At 38.6% G+C, this 16595-nt stretch overlaps 1 protein-coding gene and 1 long non-coding RNA gene across 3 annotated transcripts in view; one reads left to right on the top strand and one right to left on the bottom strand.

Moving 5' to 3' along the window:
• Positions 1–1742: 1742 nt before the first annotated feature.
• Positions 1743–5341, bottom strand: LOC128632971 (uncharacterized). The gene is made up of 3 exons (XR_008396673.1): positions 5146–5341; positions 4902–4993; positions 1743–3047 (listed from the first exon to the last, which is right to left on the bottom strand). It is a non-coding gene; the product is annotated as an uncharacterized LOC128632971 (long non-coding RNA).
• ankrd28b (ankyrin repeat domain 28b) overlaps positions 3774–16595 on the top strand; it is a 32026-nt gene continuing 19204 nt past the window's right edge. Inside the window, exons 1-6 of one of the 2 annotated variants that reach the window (XM_053681328.1) lie at positions 3774–3991; positions 15217–15300; positions 15767–15845; positions 15961–16031; positions 16148–16348; positions 16435–16522. In XM_053681328.1, the coding sequence (XP_053537303.1) occupies positions 3965–3991; positions 15217–15300; positions 15767–15845; positions 15961–16031; positions 16148–16348; positions 16435–16522 (550 nt within the window). In that variant the 5' untranslated portion in view covers positions 3774–3964. Of the gene's footprint in view, positions 3992–4925; positions 5042–15216; positions 15301–15766; positions 15846–15960; positions 16032–16147; positions 16349–16434; positions 16523–16595 lie in introns of those variants that run through there. The other variant, XM_053681324.1, reaches the window with a different exon arrangement.

Below are 16595 nucleotides of genomic sequence, written 5' to 3' on the forward strand. Positions count from 1 at the left end.
AAGCATGAAAGTAAAAACCTCTCACTTGCATGTTTTGTCTTGTGGGATCCCGGTCCCAATGCACACACCAGGTTTCCTCTCCATGAGAAAAACTACTTTTTCTTTCGGTTAACATTGGTTTAGGCGTAGTATTAAGTGGCTGTATGAATAATTCTGCCAGTGAAAGACAATTTGTGTGTTTATCTGTGTCTGTGTCTGTGAGTGTGTGTGTGTGTGTGTGTGTGTGTGTGTGTGTGTGTGTGTGTGTGTGTGTGTGTGTGTGTGTGTGAAAGAGAGAGAGAGAGAGAGAGAGAGAGAGAGAGAGAGATAGAAATCAGACTGGCAATCAGTACCGTAACTCATTTCCTTTTTTAGATATGGCTATCTCATAGTTGTTTCTAGTTAAAATAAAACAACACCAGAAGGAAACCAGCACATCCTAGCATCCAAACTGTTATTGAATACATACATAAATCATTAAACCCTGGCACAGGAGTGAGGATTGCTTCTACCGAGCAATAGAGAACGCTATCCTTTCCCACTATCAAACAGCCATTACAGATGTTATGTTTTGTGTAAATTTGCAGTTTGTGTATTAGTATTGGCTAAGTGGTTAGCATGGGTTGGCACCCTGTCCAGCGTGTCCCCCACCTTGTGTCCGGAGTGCCCTGGGATAGGCTCCAGGCTCTGCCGCAACCCTGTGTAGGATAAGCTGTATGGAAAATGGATGGATAGATCTTTTAGATCACTATTAACTTCACTATTAACTTCATATATAAAGTGTGATATTCATATGACAGTAGTAGTTAGATTTAACAGACTCAATCTGTGAGTGTTAATAAAAACTACAATATATCACTCATGATTTTATTGCTGTAGTTTCCACAGCAACAATGTTTTCCGTACTAAGATGCATCGGTGATAAAAACTAATCAGCATTTGTGGAATTCTGGTAATGTAATATGCCACTTGGACAGAAGGTGAATAATAAGATGTGCTAGTCACATGTCTGAGTCATCATTAGCTCTGCCATAATGATCAGCACAAATACAAAACAAGAACTAGAACACTGATTAGGTTTTTAGTCATTTGGCCCTCTTTGTCAGACATTGTCTAACATTTTATTTAATAAATTGTTGTGTGAATTCAGGCAACATCAGGGAAATTATGACAGTTTAACTGTTTATTTTCTGGCCTGTCAAAGCTTATGTGATTAAGCCTTTGTAGTGGTACTGCTTGTTAGAAATAACATGACACAGTCCCCTCTGAAAGGTTTGGAACAGCAAAATCAGTTCTTGTGTTTTTGCTATACACTGAAGATATTTGGATTTGAGATCAAAAGATAAATATGAGACAATAGGATCAGAATTTCAGCTTTCATTTCCTGATATTGTGGGTTCAAAGAAAAGGTGTCATGTTCTAACTTGTTTAACACATCTAAATGTCAATATCAGGAAATGAAAGCTAAAATTCGGATCTATCATCTCATATTAAGCTTTTGACCTCGAACCAAAATGTCTTCAGTGTGTTGCAAAAACAAAAAAATTGGACTTGCCCATCACATAAGGGAATGTGGTCAGAATCAGACTGGAAGTTGACCCCAAAAACCTTGAGGCAGGAAAAATTAAATATACAATGGCTATTTTTTTTTTCCTCATACGTTTATACAATTGTTTTTGACTAATATATTGCAAATATTTATTGTGCATTTATGCATAAGATGTACTAATGTAAGAAAATAAGCAAAATGTTAGTTCAAATCATGCACATATGTTTATAATTTCATCATTTTTAATATTGTCAAGCATGGTTCAGGTCAATTGGGACAGTATAAACATGCAATAAGTGGAGTGAGGAAAACAAAAGAAATACAGTGGACTCACGAAACCACCAATAACTGTGGTGAAATGATGCATGAATGGATTACATGTGAAGTAAATATTGGTTTTTGTGTGAAATCTTAAGAAGCAGGGGAATAAGGTAGGCTGGGAAATATAGAATTATTACTTAGTGTGCAGAAATTTTCTACCTGTGCCACTGGGTTCACCCAGTTTCCTCCCATTGTCCAAAAACATGCATTGAAAGCCGATTGGCATTTCTAAATTGTCCGTACTTAGTATGCAGAAATTTTCTCATGTCAAAATTGTCTGTAGTGTGTGAAAGTGTGTGATTGTGCCCTTTGATGGGTTGCCACCCTGTCCAGGGTGTCCCCTAGCCTCTCCCCTAGGATAGGCGCAAGGCTCCCCACGACCCTGTGTAGGATGAACCGTAGAGAAGATGGAGAGATGAATGGATCTGAGTCATTTGTTTTTTACTTAATCCATTTATACTGAACTTTAGAAAAGATTGGTTATGTATATGATAAATAATGATAATAATGATAATAATAAAAACTGGATTTTATTCCCACTACAATTTCATACTGACTTGATCCCAAATCATTGGTGTATCAAATTATGTCAAACTTCCAACTACTTCTCAACAACGGAAAACTGCCTTGAGTGCTCAGTTTTAGTACTGAATCAGCAGCAGCCGAAAATAAAATCTTATTGATGATCTTTCAGCGCCACCTGGTGTTTAGTGTGTATTTTACTCTGAAGATTCCTCGTGTCTTCTATAATCTCAAAAGTAGAAGGGAAAAAAAAGCTTACGACAGTGTATCTTTCCTGTCCCGGGGTGGTAGGCTTATCTTTTGTACCTTTAAGATGTATTATTGACGTGGAAACATGTAAATAGTGTACCATTAAAATATATAAGATATAATTAAATATAATAGACAATATAAAAAATATAATTGGACCACAATTGTATTTGGACTAAAGTTTTAACAGTACATTTCTATCTTTATTTCTAGTTACAACATATATACAGGATATACTAAACAAGAGGGTACCACCATAAGGAAAGATACAGCTTAGTATCTTTTTCTCCCTGAAAATGTATGACACTTTTTTTGATGGTATGTGTAGTTGTTGAATAAGTGTGTGTTTGTATGTCTGAATTTGCTTTTTGTTGTTGTTGTTGTTGATGATGATGATGATGATGATGATGATGAAATGAGGTCCTTCCTGAAATAAACAATAGAAAACATGACAGAAATTCTAATAGTTTCCACTACAAATACCATTGCTAACCATCAGTTAACCATTAAATCCATTATCATAGTTGGTCCTTAATGGTATCCACTAGACATAACATACCACCAATGGAAGGCATCAAATTACCAGTACAGACCCACAGGGACCATTACAGTTTCCATTAAAACCAATACAACTCCCATTATAGCCATTAAAATCGTTAGATTCTCTGAAGGTTTCTTTTGTTTTTGTTTTTCAGCAGGGGTGGTTGGAATGCAATTCACAAAGAGAGTGGTAAAAAGAAAGACTAAAGATAACTATCTACATGTACTAAAGATAATTATGAAAATAAGCACAAATTTAAATTCATTCCTTTAAAAAAGCATATATAATGAGAACTTGTCAGATCATAACATTGATTCAAACTGTAAGCATTTAATGTGTAATGGAAATATTTTTAAGTAACTCTTCTCAACTCTTTTTTAAAGAATGTAATTAAAAATTTAATTTGAATTTTAAAAAAATAAATAGCCTAAATGAATTTTCCCACAGTAGTGTGTGTGTTTGTATTAGCATGATTCAGGTCCTCGGTTTCCTAAATGAATCCACATTGCAAATGCCTCCACATTACTGACTGCCCTGAGTTTCTAAGAAGAGCTGTGTCTAACCAATGAAATCCTCTCTTACTGCGGCTCTAGCGTCTGTCTAGCCAATCAACTCTCCTGTTTTTGCAGCGCCTTAGTGGCGGTAATGTTATGGAGTTTTCTTACCCCTATGCTTTAGTAGCTAACTAAAGGAGATGTCTGACCTGTTGGAAGTTTTAAAGTTACATCGATAGCAACTATCAGCGTCGAGGAGTTGGACAAAGAAGCTATTATTTGCCCGAGAGCCTTAGAGACCGTCGGAAAATGGTGGTTCTCAAAATTAGAGACCAGGTGAGTGATGAGTGAAATACTTAGCCAGCTATGCTAGCTACCTACAATCCACCGCTAGCTAAAACATAGCGTTGAACTCCTTGCGCGGTTAAACGAGGCATTTCTGTAGGTTTGACCTGTCGGTTCTCGGACCTGCGTGTCTGAGGGAAGGTTTATTGAACGGGTGTAGCTGTAGAACCTGGTATGATATGATTGAGCAGGAGGGAGCTCAGGAGCTAATGTGGCTAAGTTAGCGTGCTCCATGGATAACTGGGTCGTCACCAGCTCTGCTAGCTGTCCAGCTAGCTCGGTTATTTGTACGCAGGCCACGATGGTAACTTAATATTACCAAAAGTATAGTAAGTGATTTAATTTAGTAGTTAGGACATGAAATAATTTTGACGGACATATATAAGTGACTTTATCGGTTAGTTCAGTATGGTTCATTCGGTGTTGAAGGTCTGATCTGTCAGAGTAACATTATCCTGAGTGTTCTGTTGAGCTCTATAACATGTCCTAAAGCTCAGGGAGTGAAATAAATGTGGGTTTGATTTGGATCTTTGATGTTAGGTTTTCAAAACCTCAACTCAGATCTTTTTCCAACTTTGATTTTCATCATACACTTCCAGCTTCCTGTAGTGTAGCCATCTAATTACTCAGTGGTAGCTTCAAGTGCACTTGGGTAACATCTAGGTACACTTTGTAGGTAAGTAGTTATTGCCTGTAGCCCATCTGTTGCTATGCACAACTTCTCAACCCCCTTCTACCTTAACTAGCATGAAGTGTGTGTGTGTGTTTTCCTCGTACGACTGTATCAGGCATAGAAGTGATGTTAAAGTGGTTAAAATCCCAGTGTCGTTGCTTGCTTGTACGGGTGTTACGGTTTGTACATCTCATCTCATCTCATCACGTCACATTACATTATGAGTACCTAGTCCGAAAATATCACGGTTTCATGCTGTAGTATGATTTAGGCGGGGTCCAGTGTATTGGGGCTTACGATCATTTTCTGGGGAGTTGCAGCTGGACAGGGAAGAAATGACAACAGCTGGGTGTAAGGAATGTGATCAGGTACAGTACAAAAATGAACAACAATCGATAGAAACGCATTTGTTTAGGAATATTTTGAAAAAGTCAGCTGTGATGAAACCATCCAGTCATACAATGTGGCTTACCTTGACACTGTAACAACTCGAAGTGGTTGAGAAGTAACATATCCAGCCAACAGCATATACTCCGTGAGCAACTGGTTATCGCTTCAGGGGTCGTTTATTTGAGTCCAGCACACGTTTGCTCGTTTTCCTGCTCCAGTTCGACTTAGCAGTGACATTATAACGCCTGATGCACTTGTAGCGGTGCTACATCTGCTGCCGTTTCACTACTGAGAATAATAATCCAGCAGCAAAACTATGTCTCAGTGGTGGTCTTCTGTGAATATCCTTCTGGGATTAATCAAGTCATCTGTCTTTCTAGGGCTGAGCGATATGACAAAAATATCATATCACGATATTTGAGAACATTTCTGCGAGACACGATGGGTATCATGATATATAATTTAGCTGCCACACTGTCTGCAAAACAGTAGTAAAATAAACAAAAAAACGTTAAACGGAGTTTGACGATACTTTTCTTTAATGCCTACAAAGACCAAGAAGATTAGAAGGTTTTAAAAAAAAAATAAAATAAAAAAGTTGTCTATCTGGCTATCTATTTATCAGTCTATTTATCTATGTCTATATATCGATCTATCTGGCTGGCTATCTATATATCTATACATTGATCTATTTGTCTATCTATATATCGATCTGTCTCTATCTATATATCAATCAATTTGTCTGTCTATCTATATATATATCTGTCTGTCTGTCTATCTATATATCAATCTATTTGTCTGTCTATCTATCGATCTATATATCGATCTGTCTGTCTGTCTATATATCGGTCTATCTGTCATTCTATCTATCTATATATCAGTCTGTCTGTTTGTCTATCTATATATTAATCAATCTATCCATCTATCTGTCTATCAATCTATTTGTATATCTATCTATCTGGCTATCTATCCATCATGGTTTTCATTGATGGATGCTATAGTGGGGTGTGACAGATTGTTCATGACAGCAGAGGGGCTATAGTCAGTAACTGTAGATGTACTGGATAAAATGGTCATTGAGTGTAGGTACAGCTTAGTGTATCTTCAAACTGGCAGCTTGGTGTGTGTACATATACGACCAACTTTATAAGTTGTATTAAACTATATTATAGAAAACATTTTGACATTAATGTTACTAATGTGATCATACATTTTACTAACCCCAGCATTGGACACTTAAAGTGCACCTATTATGGTTTTTAAATATTACCTTTCATGCAGTGTGTTAGAGCTGTTTGTGAATGTAAAAAGTCTGGAAAGTTTCAAAAATCAAAGCGCACAAACGGAGTGATTGACTCCCAAAAGAAGGAAGCAATTCTGAACAGCTGAAACGAGTCGTTAGTAATCCCAGACTTTACTTCCTGTAATAACCTACGTAGGTTTATAACAAAAAGCCCCGCCTCTGGTCTTCATCGACTGCTCGAACCCTCAACCCTGGAGGAGTGAGGCGAATGTGCGAACCACTAAGACACACACACTTTAGGAGTGTAGTTTAATTAAGTGCTTTTTGTGCATCCATAAAAATAATGCATAAATAATTATATACAATATAAACTAAAATAAATGAATACATTTTATATATGTATGTAATTTATTTATTTTAGTTTATATTGTATATAAGTATTTATGCGTTATTTTTTATGGATGCACAAAAAGCACTGAATTAATTTACAGTCCTAAATTAATAATAAATACTCTTTCACTGCACTTTGTGGTTTCTGTTACTCGCTGCCTTTAGACATATTATTTTACTTGTGTTAACTTTTGATCATAACGTTTTAATTAGACATTACAGATCTTCCTTGCGCTCCCATCCTGTATCACCGCGTCTACAAAGCACGTAATCAGCAACGCGGCCTCATTACTAACAGATCACTTCCGTTATAAAAAAATGACAGAAGTTACACTGCAAGCGTGCAAATACAGCATATAATGACAATAAACTTAAATTAAACTAAACCTATTAAGCAACTCGCACCAGTTTCCCCTGCCCCTTGCACACAGCGGATTATTTTGGATATAAACATAACTTTGTGCTCGTGAAGCACTGTTTGATCTCCGCGGTGTTTAATATAAAATGCTCCCTTGCTTTAGAGGACTTTCTTCCTCAGTCACGTGATGATTTCGTCTGCGTCTGATGGAGACTGAGGTCATGTTGGGAATAAAAGGTAACGCTGACAGAAAGTAAACTGAAGGAAGTCATTGTCCGTGAACCTGGGTGTCTACTAATGCTAGCGTGGCTTATACTTCCGGTTAGTTAAAAAAAAAAAAAACCCTCTAGTGTTATATTTGAGATGATATTACCTTTCTAAGATCCTCACACTAGACGGTAGTGCAGCTGGGCATAGTGAATTTGTACAGTACTTCATTTGGGACACAACTTTAGTATTTAGTCTCTGAAGCGTGTTTTCGGAAGAGAAGTAACGTAATGAGTAAATCTCCCCTGTGCCACGCGCAGACCCAACTATTCCATAATGAGATTCGTTGACAACGACTTCATAATCGATTATTATCGATTAGTTGTTGCAGCTCTACATGTGATGTCATTGACTGTGACCGTGGCATGGATGTTGGTGCCAGAAAAGCTGGTTTGAGTATTTCAGGAACTCCTGGGATTCTGAAGCACAACATTGTCTAGAGTTTTACATGGAACAGGGTAAAAAGAACACATCTAGTGAGTAATGCGTGTTGATGGGAAAGGGCAGAATAGAGTGGACAGACTGTTTTGAGCTGACTGGAAAGCTACAGTAACAGTGTAAACGTAACTACTGTTTACAAGCATGGTGAGCAGAAAAGCATCTCAGAATAAACAACACATCAAACCGTGAGGTAGATGAGCTACAACAGCAGATGATCACATCAGGTTCCACTTCTGTCAGTCATGAACACACCTCTGAGGTTCGGTGGGCTCAGGCTCACCCAAACTGAACAGCTCTTGGAAAAAGACCAGGTGATGTTTTTTAACCGTCCAGTTTCGGTCGCCTGTATCCACTGGCACCAACGACCATGTGACAGTCAACATCACTGAGATCACATCTTTCCCCATTCTGATGTTTGATGTGAACGTTAACTTAAAGCTCTTAACCTGTATCTGCTACATGACATACAGTGGATGGTATGTGTGCATGGCATTATTTATCATTACCCATCCCTTCTGCTTGCACAGATCTTGACAAACACCTTGCTGTGGTTGTTCCTTTGCTTTTAGCTGCATAGATTAGTGACCATGATAGAAAAATGGACTAACTAGATGACTAGGTGTTTCCAATCATCAAAGCTTGCTGCTGTGTGTGTGTGTGTGTGTGTGTGTGTGTGTGTGTGTGTGTGTGTGTGTGTGTATGCACGCTTATGTGTTTACACCAGACAGAGTATGATGACAGCCTGAAGAGTCACCGAAGTGCCTTCACTATGGTGATAGCTAGTGGAGCTCTTCCGAGGAGACAGAAACGTGATCAGAGCATTTTGAAGAGGCAGTGAAAATCTCTTCAGCATGTAGGAGGGTTTGGGCTGTGTGCGACAAATCGGTGCTTTGTTTCAGCTTAGCTCTGTCAGCCTGCACTAATGGAGTCTTTTCATACACGTGCTGATCTCCGCTGGAGCGTTTGGCTACACCTTCATCCCGATCCTAACAACAACTGGCCCTGAAAGGAATTGAACGCACCAGTAAGGAAGGTCTCCGCATTAGGGCTGCAACTAACCATTATTTTCATAATCGATTAGTTGGCTGATTATCTTTTCGATTAATTGGATTGGGGGGGGGTTGCAAACGTTCTGTACCATTTTCTCGTATATATTTAAAATAAAACGCACAAACTGAGTGTTACAAATATAAACTTCAGACTAAAACTTTACACAACTGTTTCTCCAATTATATACAACTGAAAAGAACCCAATACACACATCGGAATATATATTATTTATTTAGGACTGTAGTTTAATTCCGTGCTTTTTTTTTTTTTTTTTGCACAACAAGCACTGAATTAAAGTACAGTCCAAAATGAATAATCTGTATTACTCTGCTGATGACGAAATTTACGTCACGCGTACTGTGCGCTGTTCCTAGCTTCCATGTGAAACGTGAAGCATACTTTCTACTTCAAGCAGCTTCGTGATTGAGCTTCATACAGGTTTTTTTTTTTTCTTAAACTTCCCAAATAGGCAGAGCTCCTAAATCATGTTTTGGGGAAACCATTCCATTTTAAGTAAAAAGCTACTTAAATACCTTTTGAGCAAGAAATCAATGTATGCATGGGTGCTGACATCATTATTTATACCGAAAGTAATTACATGGGAATGCACACGGTGAGGCCACAAGGATAGTACATCAAGACATGATGTGACAAATCCTCCTGTTCCTCTTACTCATAACCTGAACATTTCCCATAACCTCCAGAGATCTGCTATCCTGTAGTGACATCTTAGTCAGGGCTATGCACACTTAAGAGTGGATAGCAGAATTATAGAAATGATGGAAATCCTTTTTTTATTGTATTTTTTCATTCCAGTAGTGCAGGTTTAATCTTAGTGACCAGCGTGTCATCTGCCTTCAGAGATTAGCTCCATTCATTCAGCTTTAGTCACTTTTTTTTGCCATAAAATGGCTATTTGCTTAAAGTCGTCTAGAGTGTGTGTGCGGAAATCCTGTTCAGCAGAGGTCTTTAAATAGCCCGGTTTAGAAGAAAGTGTCTTGTGAGAAGAAAAAAGATGTTTTTGTTTGTGTGAAAGAAAGCTTGGTATTTCCACTTCTTCAGAGTCACAGGGTGCTGATGCTTCAGCTGCTGTGTTCCCAGCCGTGTTTATTTGCTTTTATCACAACACGCTGATGTCCTCAAAAAAAAAATATTCTGAATGTACTGAACAAGTACCACGGGGTTGTGATTTTTACATTTTGATAACAGCTGACCTTACTTAAGCGTTCAGACCGACATGGAGACTTGACGGCTAAGCAGAAGTGAAGGGATCGCTGTATCAGTGCACGTCACGGCGGTTAAAACTGGAGCTTAAGCACATGTTTTGTTGCTTCACATGCTTGATACTGTGTGGCTTCAGTGATGCCATTGTACAGTGCTTTAAGCTCTGGGGGGAAAAAAGGCTCTTGCATAAGTGCTGTCATAGCGCATGTTTGCAGTGGAGCAAGCAGGCTTGTTTATTGTTAAATATTAGCGTTAGTTTTGTTGGTTTTATCCGGCGTTCTCTTCCCACATGTCAACCCTGGAGGTAATTATTAGCCATCCGTCCAAATGCATTCGTTTTTGCATGTTTGAGCTGGTTAATGTGGTGGTGTACATTAAACAAAGACCAAAGCCACAATCAGGGAGGCTTGTCTAAAATACTGTTATCAAAAATATGACGAAGTACATAACTGCTCTATATTACGAGGGAGAAAAAGTTAGTTGTTGCAGTTAGTGATTATTGTTCGTATCCCTCCGTTCTGGATTGAGATGGATTTTTTTTCTTATTTTGCTCATTCAGTGTGCTAAGCAGATTCCAAAGCCGTATTATTGTTCCGTGCTCAGAGAAGCAGGGCTGTTTGCTGACATTATCACAGCGTAGTAGCGTGCTCATCCATGCGCTCGAGTGATCCGTGTGTTGCGTCAGTGTTTGCAGAAGTGGGCTGACTGTACAATCTGCTTCCGTGATAAGCAAGAAGTTGTTGGCAGGATCAGCTATTGTCCTTTCTGCCAGTAGCACTTAGGTTAGTGCCTCATAATTACTCTAGTGTTTTTTTTCTGGTCTGTATCAGATGTGCTTGCTGACATGCAGTGTTATAACTTGTGCTAGATTTTCTCATGGATTTGAAATCTACTTGAGTGGTGGTTGGGGATAAATATGACTAATAAATATCAGAGGGCGATTGCTGGAGCTATCGGTTATTGGGAGAAATACGCACCGATAGTTTTTCCCGATCGCGTCCGTCAAGAGCGCGGCTGAGAAGAGTCCGCTGTCATACAGTACGAGAGCGGCCTCTAGAGGCGAAATAAAAACTGAAAATTTTTGTTATTTGAAGTGTTTTTGGCTGTCTCTATTTTTATTTGTTATTTACAGTGTTACTTTTTAATTTGGTTTAGCTGTCTATTTTTTTATGTTCTATAATATTTATTAATAGTTAATATGTGAATGTTTATATATTTATTTCATTTGAAAAAGTACAGTACATTTTTCATGGTACAGTCAGTACTGTTTATTTTTGTAAACAGTACTTTGAGTGTTTTGAAAAACTATCAGTTGATTAATCGGGTATCGGCAGGTACTGCCCAACTTAGTTATCGACAACTATATAATCTGTTATCGGTCGACCTCTAAAAATATGACAAATATTAGAACTAAGCACATTAGACTGTATTACCTCAGCTGTAATAGTCTGTTACCTATCACTCTACACTCTCTTTCTCTTTTATCCTCACATGCTCAGCTCTTTCTAACATCCATAACTGTATTAGTTACTCACGTTTGGTAACCGCTGTAATCCTGATCAGGATCACGGCGGATCCAGAGGCCTTTCCAAGGAACACTGGGCATGAGGCAGAAACACAGCCCAGATGGGATTCCATGCCATCACATGCACACATTCACACACTCATTCAGACCCAGGGACAGTTTATCTTCCGCATGTTTTGGGAGGAAACCGGAGAGCATAGAGGAATCTGTCACAGACCGGAAGGACATGTGAAACTCCTCACACAGTAACCCAATCTCACGATTGAACCTGGAGCTCTAAGGTGCTAATGCTGCTGCAGCACCATTCTGCCCCCGTATCAGAGTTACTACTTCTGCAATTAGTTCTCATCAAGACATGGAATGCTGTCATTAAAATGAAGTATATAATGTTCCATACAGTTCCTGATTGTACACTATATGGCCAGAAGTCTGACACGTGACCATCACACCCATATGTGGTTCTTCCCCACACTGTGCCACAAAATCGGAAGCACACAATTGTGTCCTGTAGACTTGCAGTTTCTCTTCACTGGAACTAATGGGACCAAACATGTTCCAGCATGACACACAAAGCGAGGTTTATAAAGACATGGTTTGCCAAGGTTCGTGTAGGAGAAATTGAGTGGTCCGAGTCTTGACATCAACCGCACTGAACACCTTTGGGATGAATTGGAACACTGACTGTGCACCAGACCTTCTCCCTCGACATCAGTGTCTGATTCTCTTGTGTGTGAATGGGTAAATCCCCACAGCCACACTCCAAAATCTAGTGAAAACCCTCTCAGAAAAGTTATTTTAACTTTAAAGGATGGACCAACTTTGTGTTGTTGCACATGGACACATCTGGATAAGATGGTCGATGGTCGGGTGTGCATTTACTTTTGGCAATATAATGATTGATCCAGATTTCTTTGAAGATCCAGAAAAGAATAAGTGTTGTCTCTGTAAGATTTTGCAAGGTTCATGTCACACACTGACCGCAGAGCAGAGGCAGAGCGGTGTTTGCACTGGTGCAAGTGGAAATCATACAGGATATTATCTAAGACAGTTCAGGTTGCCTTCAGAAATCTTCTCTCTCATGCAGGAGCAGGAAGTGCAAAGGAACATTTGTAGATTGATGTTTTCACTCCCAAATGAGCAGTGTACTCCTGAGCCTGTCCTCACTAATCAGTCAATGTCGGGTTATAAACAGTCCGGGACAGCCGAAAGAGCGCACCAAGTGTCACCACGTAGCCTACTCACTTAGTATAGTTTAGTGTTTGATGGTCAGGATGAAGTTTGGCTTTTTTGGATCAATTTTCGTGTTTGCATGGCCCTCAAGGCTGTATGATGATGTGACTCATGGCCCAAAAATAGTGTGTTGAATGTGACAATTGTCCTATCATATTACTGTAAAAAAGAAATGAAATATCGTGCTGTGGTTTAAATTCTGAATCGCCCATCCTTACTGAACACTTTGCCCAGCTATCATCTAGGTGTGGGGAAACGCTGTGTCTGGTCGTCTGGAGTAAACAGATCATTTTGGCTGATAATACCTGTGATTAGGACCTGAATCAGAATGATTTTAGAACAAAATGCAGTTAAATTCTCTTTCCCAGGCCTGCGTGTACAGTTGTGCTCATAAATTTACATACATACGTTTGGACAGGATGATCGGCGTAAATTCTTATACTGTCTTTTGGGAAACGTACAGTAAATATCCCGTGTAGCTTCTGATTTACACAATTTACACCGAGTATCCTGTTAAAAAGTTTACACACCCGGCTGTTAATGTATCGTGTTGCCTTCTTGAGTATCAGTGAATGTTTGCACTTTTTGTAATAGTTGTGTACGAGTCCCTCAGTTGTCCTGAGTGTGAAAAGATCTCAGAATCATATAGCCGCTGATGAAAAGGGGTCACATTTGCAGAAGATGCTGGAAAAGCAAAGAACATGCAGGACTTTGTGAAGAACAGTGGGCAGATTAACTGCTCAGGACCATTGTGTAAATTCAGTTATTATTGTGTCTTGTGGACTATATGTAAACATCTGGTATGTGAAATTGCTTATTCAGGGAAGAACTAAATGAAAATAAAAAATACAATATAGTTTTATGATCCCTCAAATTTGCTTATTTTATTATTAACATTTATTTATGAGCACAACTATATGCTCCTCCTTGACTCTATACGCACTCATGTTAACATGAGATCTGATTAGCTGTATGTGTAATGGAGGGCCGAGTTAATTAATAAAACTAGAGCTGCACTGACGTATCAGCCGATAAAGGTAATTTTTCACCCCATCGGCCGATAGTTTAAAAACATCCGATGATCAGGGCTGATTATCTCCTGTCAATCAAAAGAGTGCAGGAAAACACCTGGAATTCGTGCTGTGTGTAAAGATAATGTCTCTTGTGGGGAATTACTTTGAATTGTGTGACAATAGCGACAAAGCTGCAGTTTATAAGCTCTGCACTGCTAAAAGTTTACACCGCACGCTGCAGCAGAGCAGAAGCAATGCTTATTTTTTTCAGTTTGCATGTTAATGAATGAGTGCTAATTCTAAGTCTACAAGTCTAATTTAATTTTTTTTTTGCCGCGCTGCTCGAGCTACTCGTGCCAAATTAAAGCGGCAGTACACTGACGAAAGATTTAAATGAAGATGAGTTGACAAAGTCTGTATTGCACAGAAAAATATATTCGCAGAGTAGTACATTTCGTATCCTGTTACTGAGTTAATATCATCAAAAAAAGTTGATGTTCAATGATGCAGTAGAAATGCTTTTGTTAGTGGTGAGTGAATGTGAGACTAACAGGAGGTTTTTTAGAATTCAGTCAATGTTAATATGAATTAATAACATTCAATAAGTTCAGAAATCTTACTTTACTCTAATTAACATGAACACATGAACTAAATTCTGAAGATGAATGTGTTTTCTGTTTATGAGACCAGTTACTGTGAAACAACTTGCTGAAATTGAGAGAATAAAGTTTTTATTTGCATTTCTAAGAGAATTGTGGAATTAATTATTATTAATTTACAAGAAGGTATAAAAGGCAGAACTATCGTTATCGGCCGATATCACTCTGAATAATCGGTTATCGTATCGGCTGAGAAATTTAGTATCTGTGCATCTCTAACTAAAACATTTATATTTCTCTGAATTTTTTTTCTCCTGGTATTGCTCATGAGGAACATGGTGAAAGAGGGAAATCTAGTCGGGCCTTTTTGACTTCAAGTTGAACTTGGGAGTTCGTTTCTCTGGTCATATTGTAATTCATTAATATTAGTCTCTTGACAGGAAATGCAAGGGAGTATGCCTGTAAAGGACAAAATTCTTTTCTCATAATCTTGCATCCAAATCCAATGGCTTTCCCAGCTCTAAACGTCTTCAGGTTTTTTTTAAATTACGCTCAGACAAATAGGAAAAATAGTGGTGGATAAATCATTCCCCACTAATCTGCTCACATTTCACCAGCTGAACATCTAGAAAAAATGCTCAGTCATGTTAAGGAGCAATATGATCTATGTTTTCTGTTCATTTTTTGTTTTGTTTGAAGAGCATCATAAAGTTTACAGTAAATATTCCATGTTCTAAGATACTCTTTCCACGAATGCGTTAAGGATATATATATATTTTTGATTAACTAGCAAATTACTCTCTCATCTTTCAGCCTCCCCTGCTCAAAGCTATTTTCAACGTTGACCCTGATGAAGTGCGGTCCCTCATATTCAAGAAAGAGGATGTAAATGTGCAGGTAAGGTTTTAGTCAATCACCCTTTTTTTCCTTAACGATGCACTGAAATTAAAAACCCCTGGGTAAAACTATCTATGGAATATATTCTGAAAAGTAATGACCAAGAGGGGCATCTTTTTTTTTGTTTGTTTGTTTTTTTTGTTATTTAAACTCCCTGAAAACCCTGAATATTGTAAAGCTACCAAATAACAACAATCCATTTTAGTATTGAGACTTGCATTCATTTAATAGGACATTTCTTCACAAAACCAATCTGAAAAATCAATTCTATAAAAGATAAAACCTGAGCAAACAGCATTGTTACAGGGTTTTTTTGTTTTGTTTTGTTGTTTTTTTACTGTTGCAGTCAAAATGTATTTCTCTAATGATCATTTTTGTTGGCTTAAAAATTTAGGGCATTCCTGCTTTTCTTTTTTTTTTTCTCATTGAAAAGTACGGTCACACAGTGTCTTCCTTTATACCGTAGGATAACGAGAAAAGAACTCCGCTTCATGCTGCTGCGTACCTAGGAGATGCTGAAATCATAGAGCTCCTGATTTTATCAGGTGAGTACTTTTGCTCTGATGAAGGAAAAGAACGCATCTCTTAATATCTCATTAATTATTCTGAAAAGTTTGCTTCGAGTTTGCTGTGATGAATGCTGGTCTTGCCTTTCCATAGGGGCGAGAGTAAATGCCAAAGACAATAAGTGGTTGACTCCTCTGCATCGAGCAGTAGCTTCATGCAGTGAGGTAATGCTTTCTCCTGAAAAATACACTTTCTACACATTTCACTCTATATAGTGCACACGGTACTTCCTGCAGTTAAGACACACTGCTGTGTGTTTCTCCATGCTCCCCCTTTGCAGGAGGCAGTGCAGGTGCTGTTGAAGCATTCTGCTGATGTGAACGCACGGGATAAGAACTGGCAGACGCCACTGCATGTAGCTGCAGCTAACAAAGCAGTGCGCTGCGCTGAGGCGCTGGTGCCTTTGCTGAGCAATGTGAATGTGTCAGACCGGGCAGGCCGCACTGCACTGCACCACGCTGCCTTCAGCGGCCATCTTGAGGTTAGTCTACACTTGGCTCCTATGGCTTTCCATCTGTACATTAGAAGCCTTCAGTGTAGATAATAGAGTATACCATTTGTTTTCAGATGGTAAGATTATTGCTGTCCAGAGGAGCGAACATTAATGCGTTTGATAAAAAGGACCGGCGGGCAATCCACTGGGCCGCATACATGGGTAAGATTTTGTCTCCTCTACAACCTCTTTCCCTGATATTGTACATGGTTATTTTGTGTTAGTGTATAGACTC

This window comes from Ictalurus punctatus, chromosome 1, assembly GCF_001660625.3.
Source record: "Ictalurus punctatus breed USDA103 chromosome 1, Coco_2.0, whole genome shotgun sequence".
NCBI lineage: Eukaryota > Metazoa > Chordata > Actinopteri > Siluriformes > Ictaluridae > Ictalurus > Ictalurus punctatus.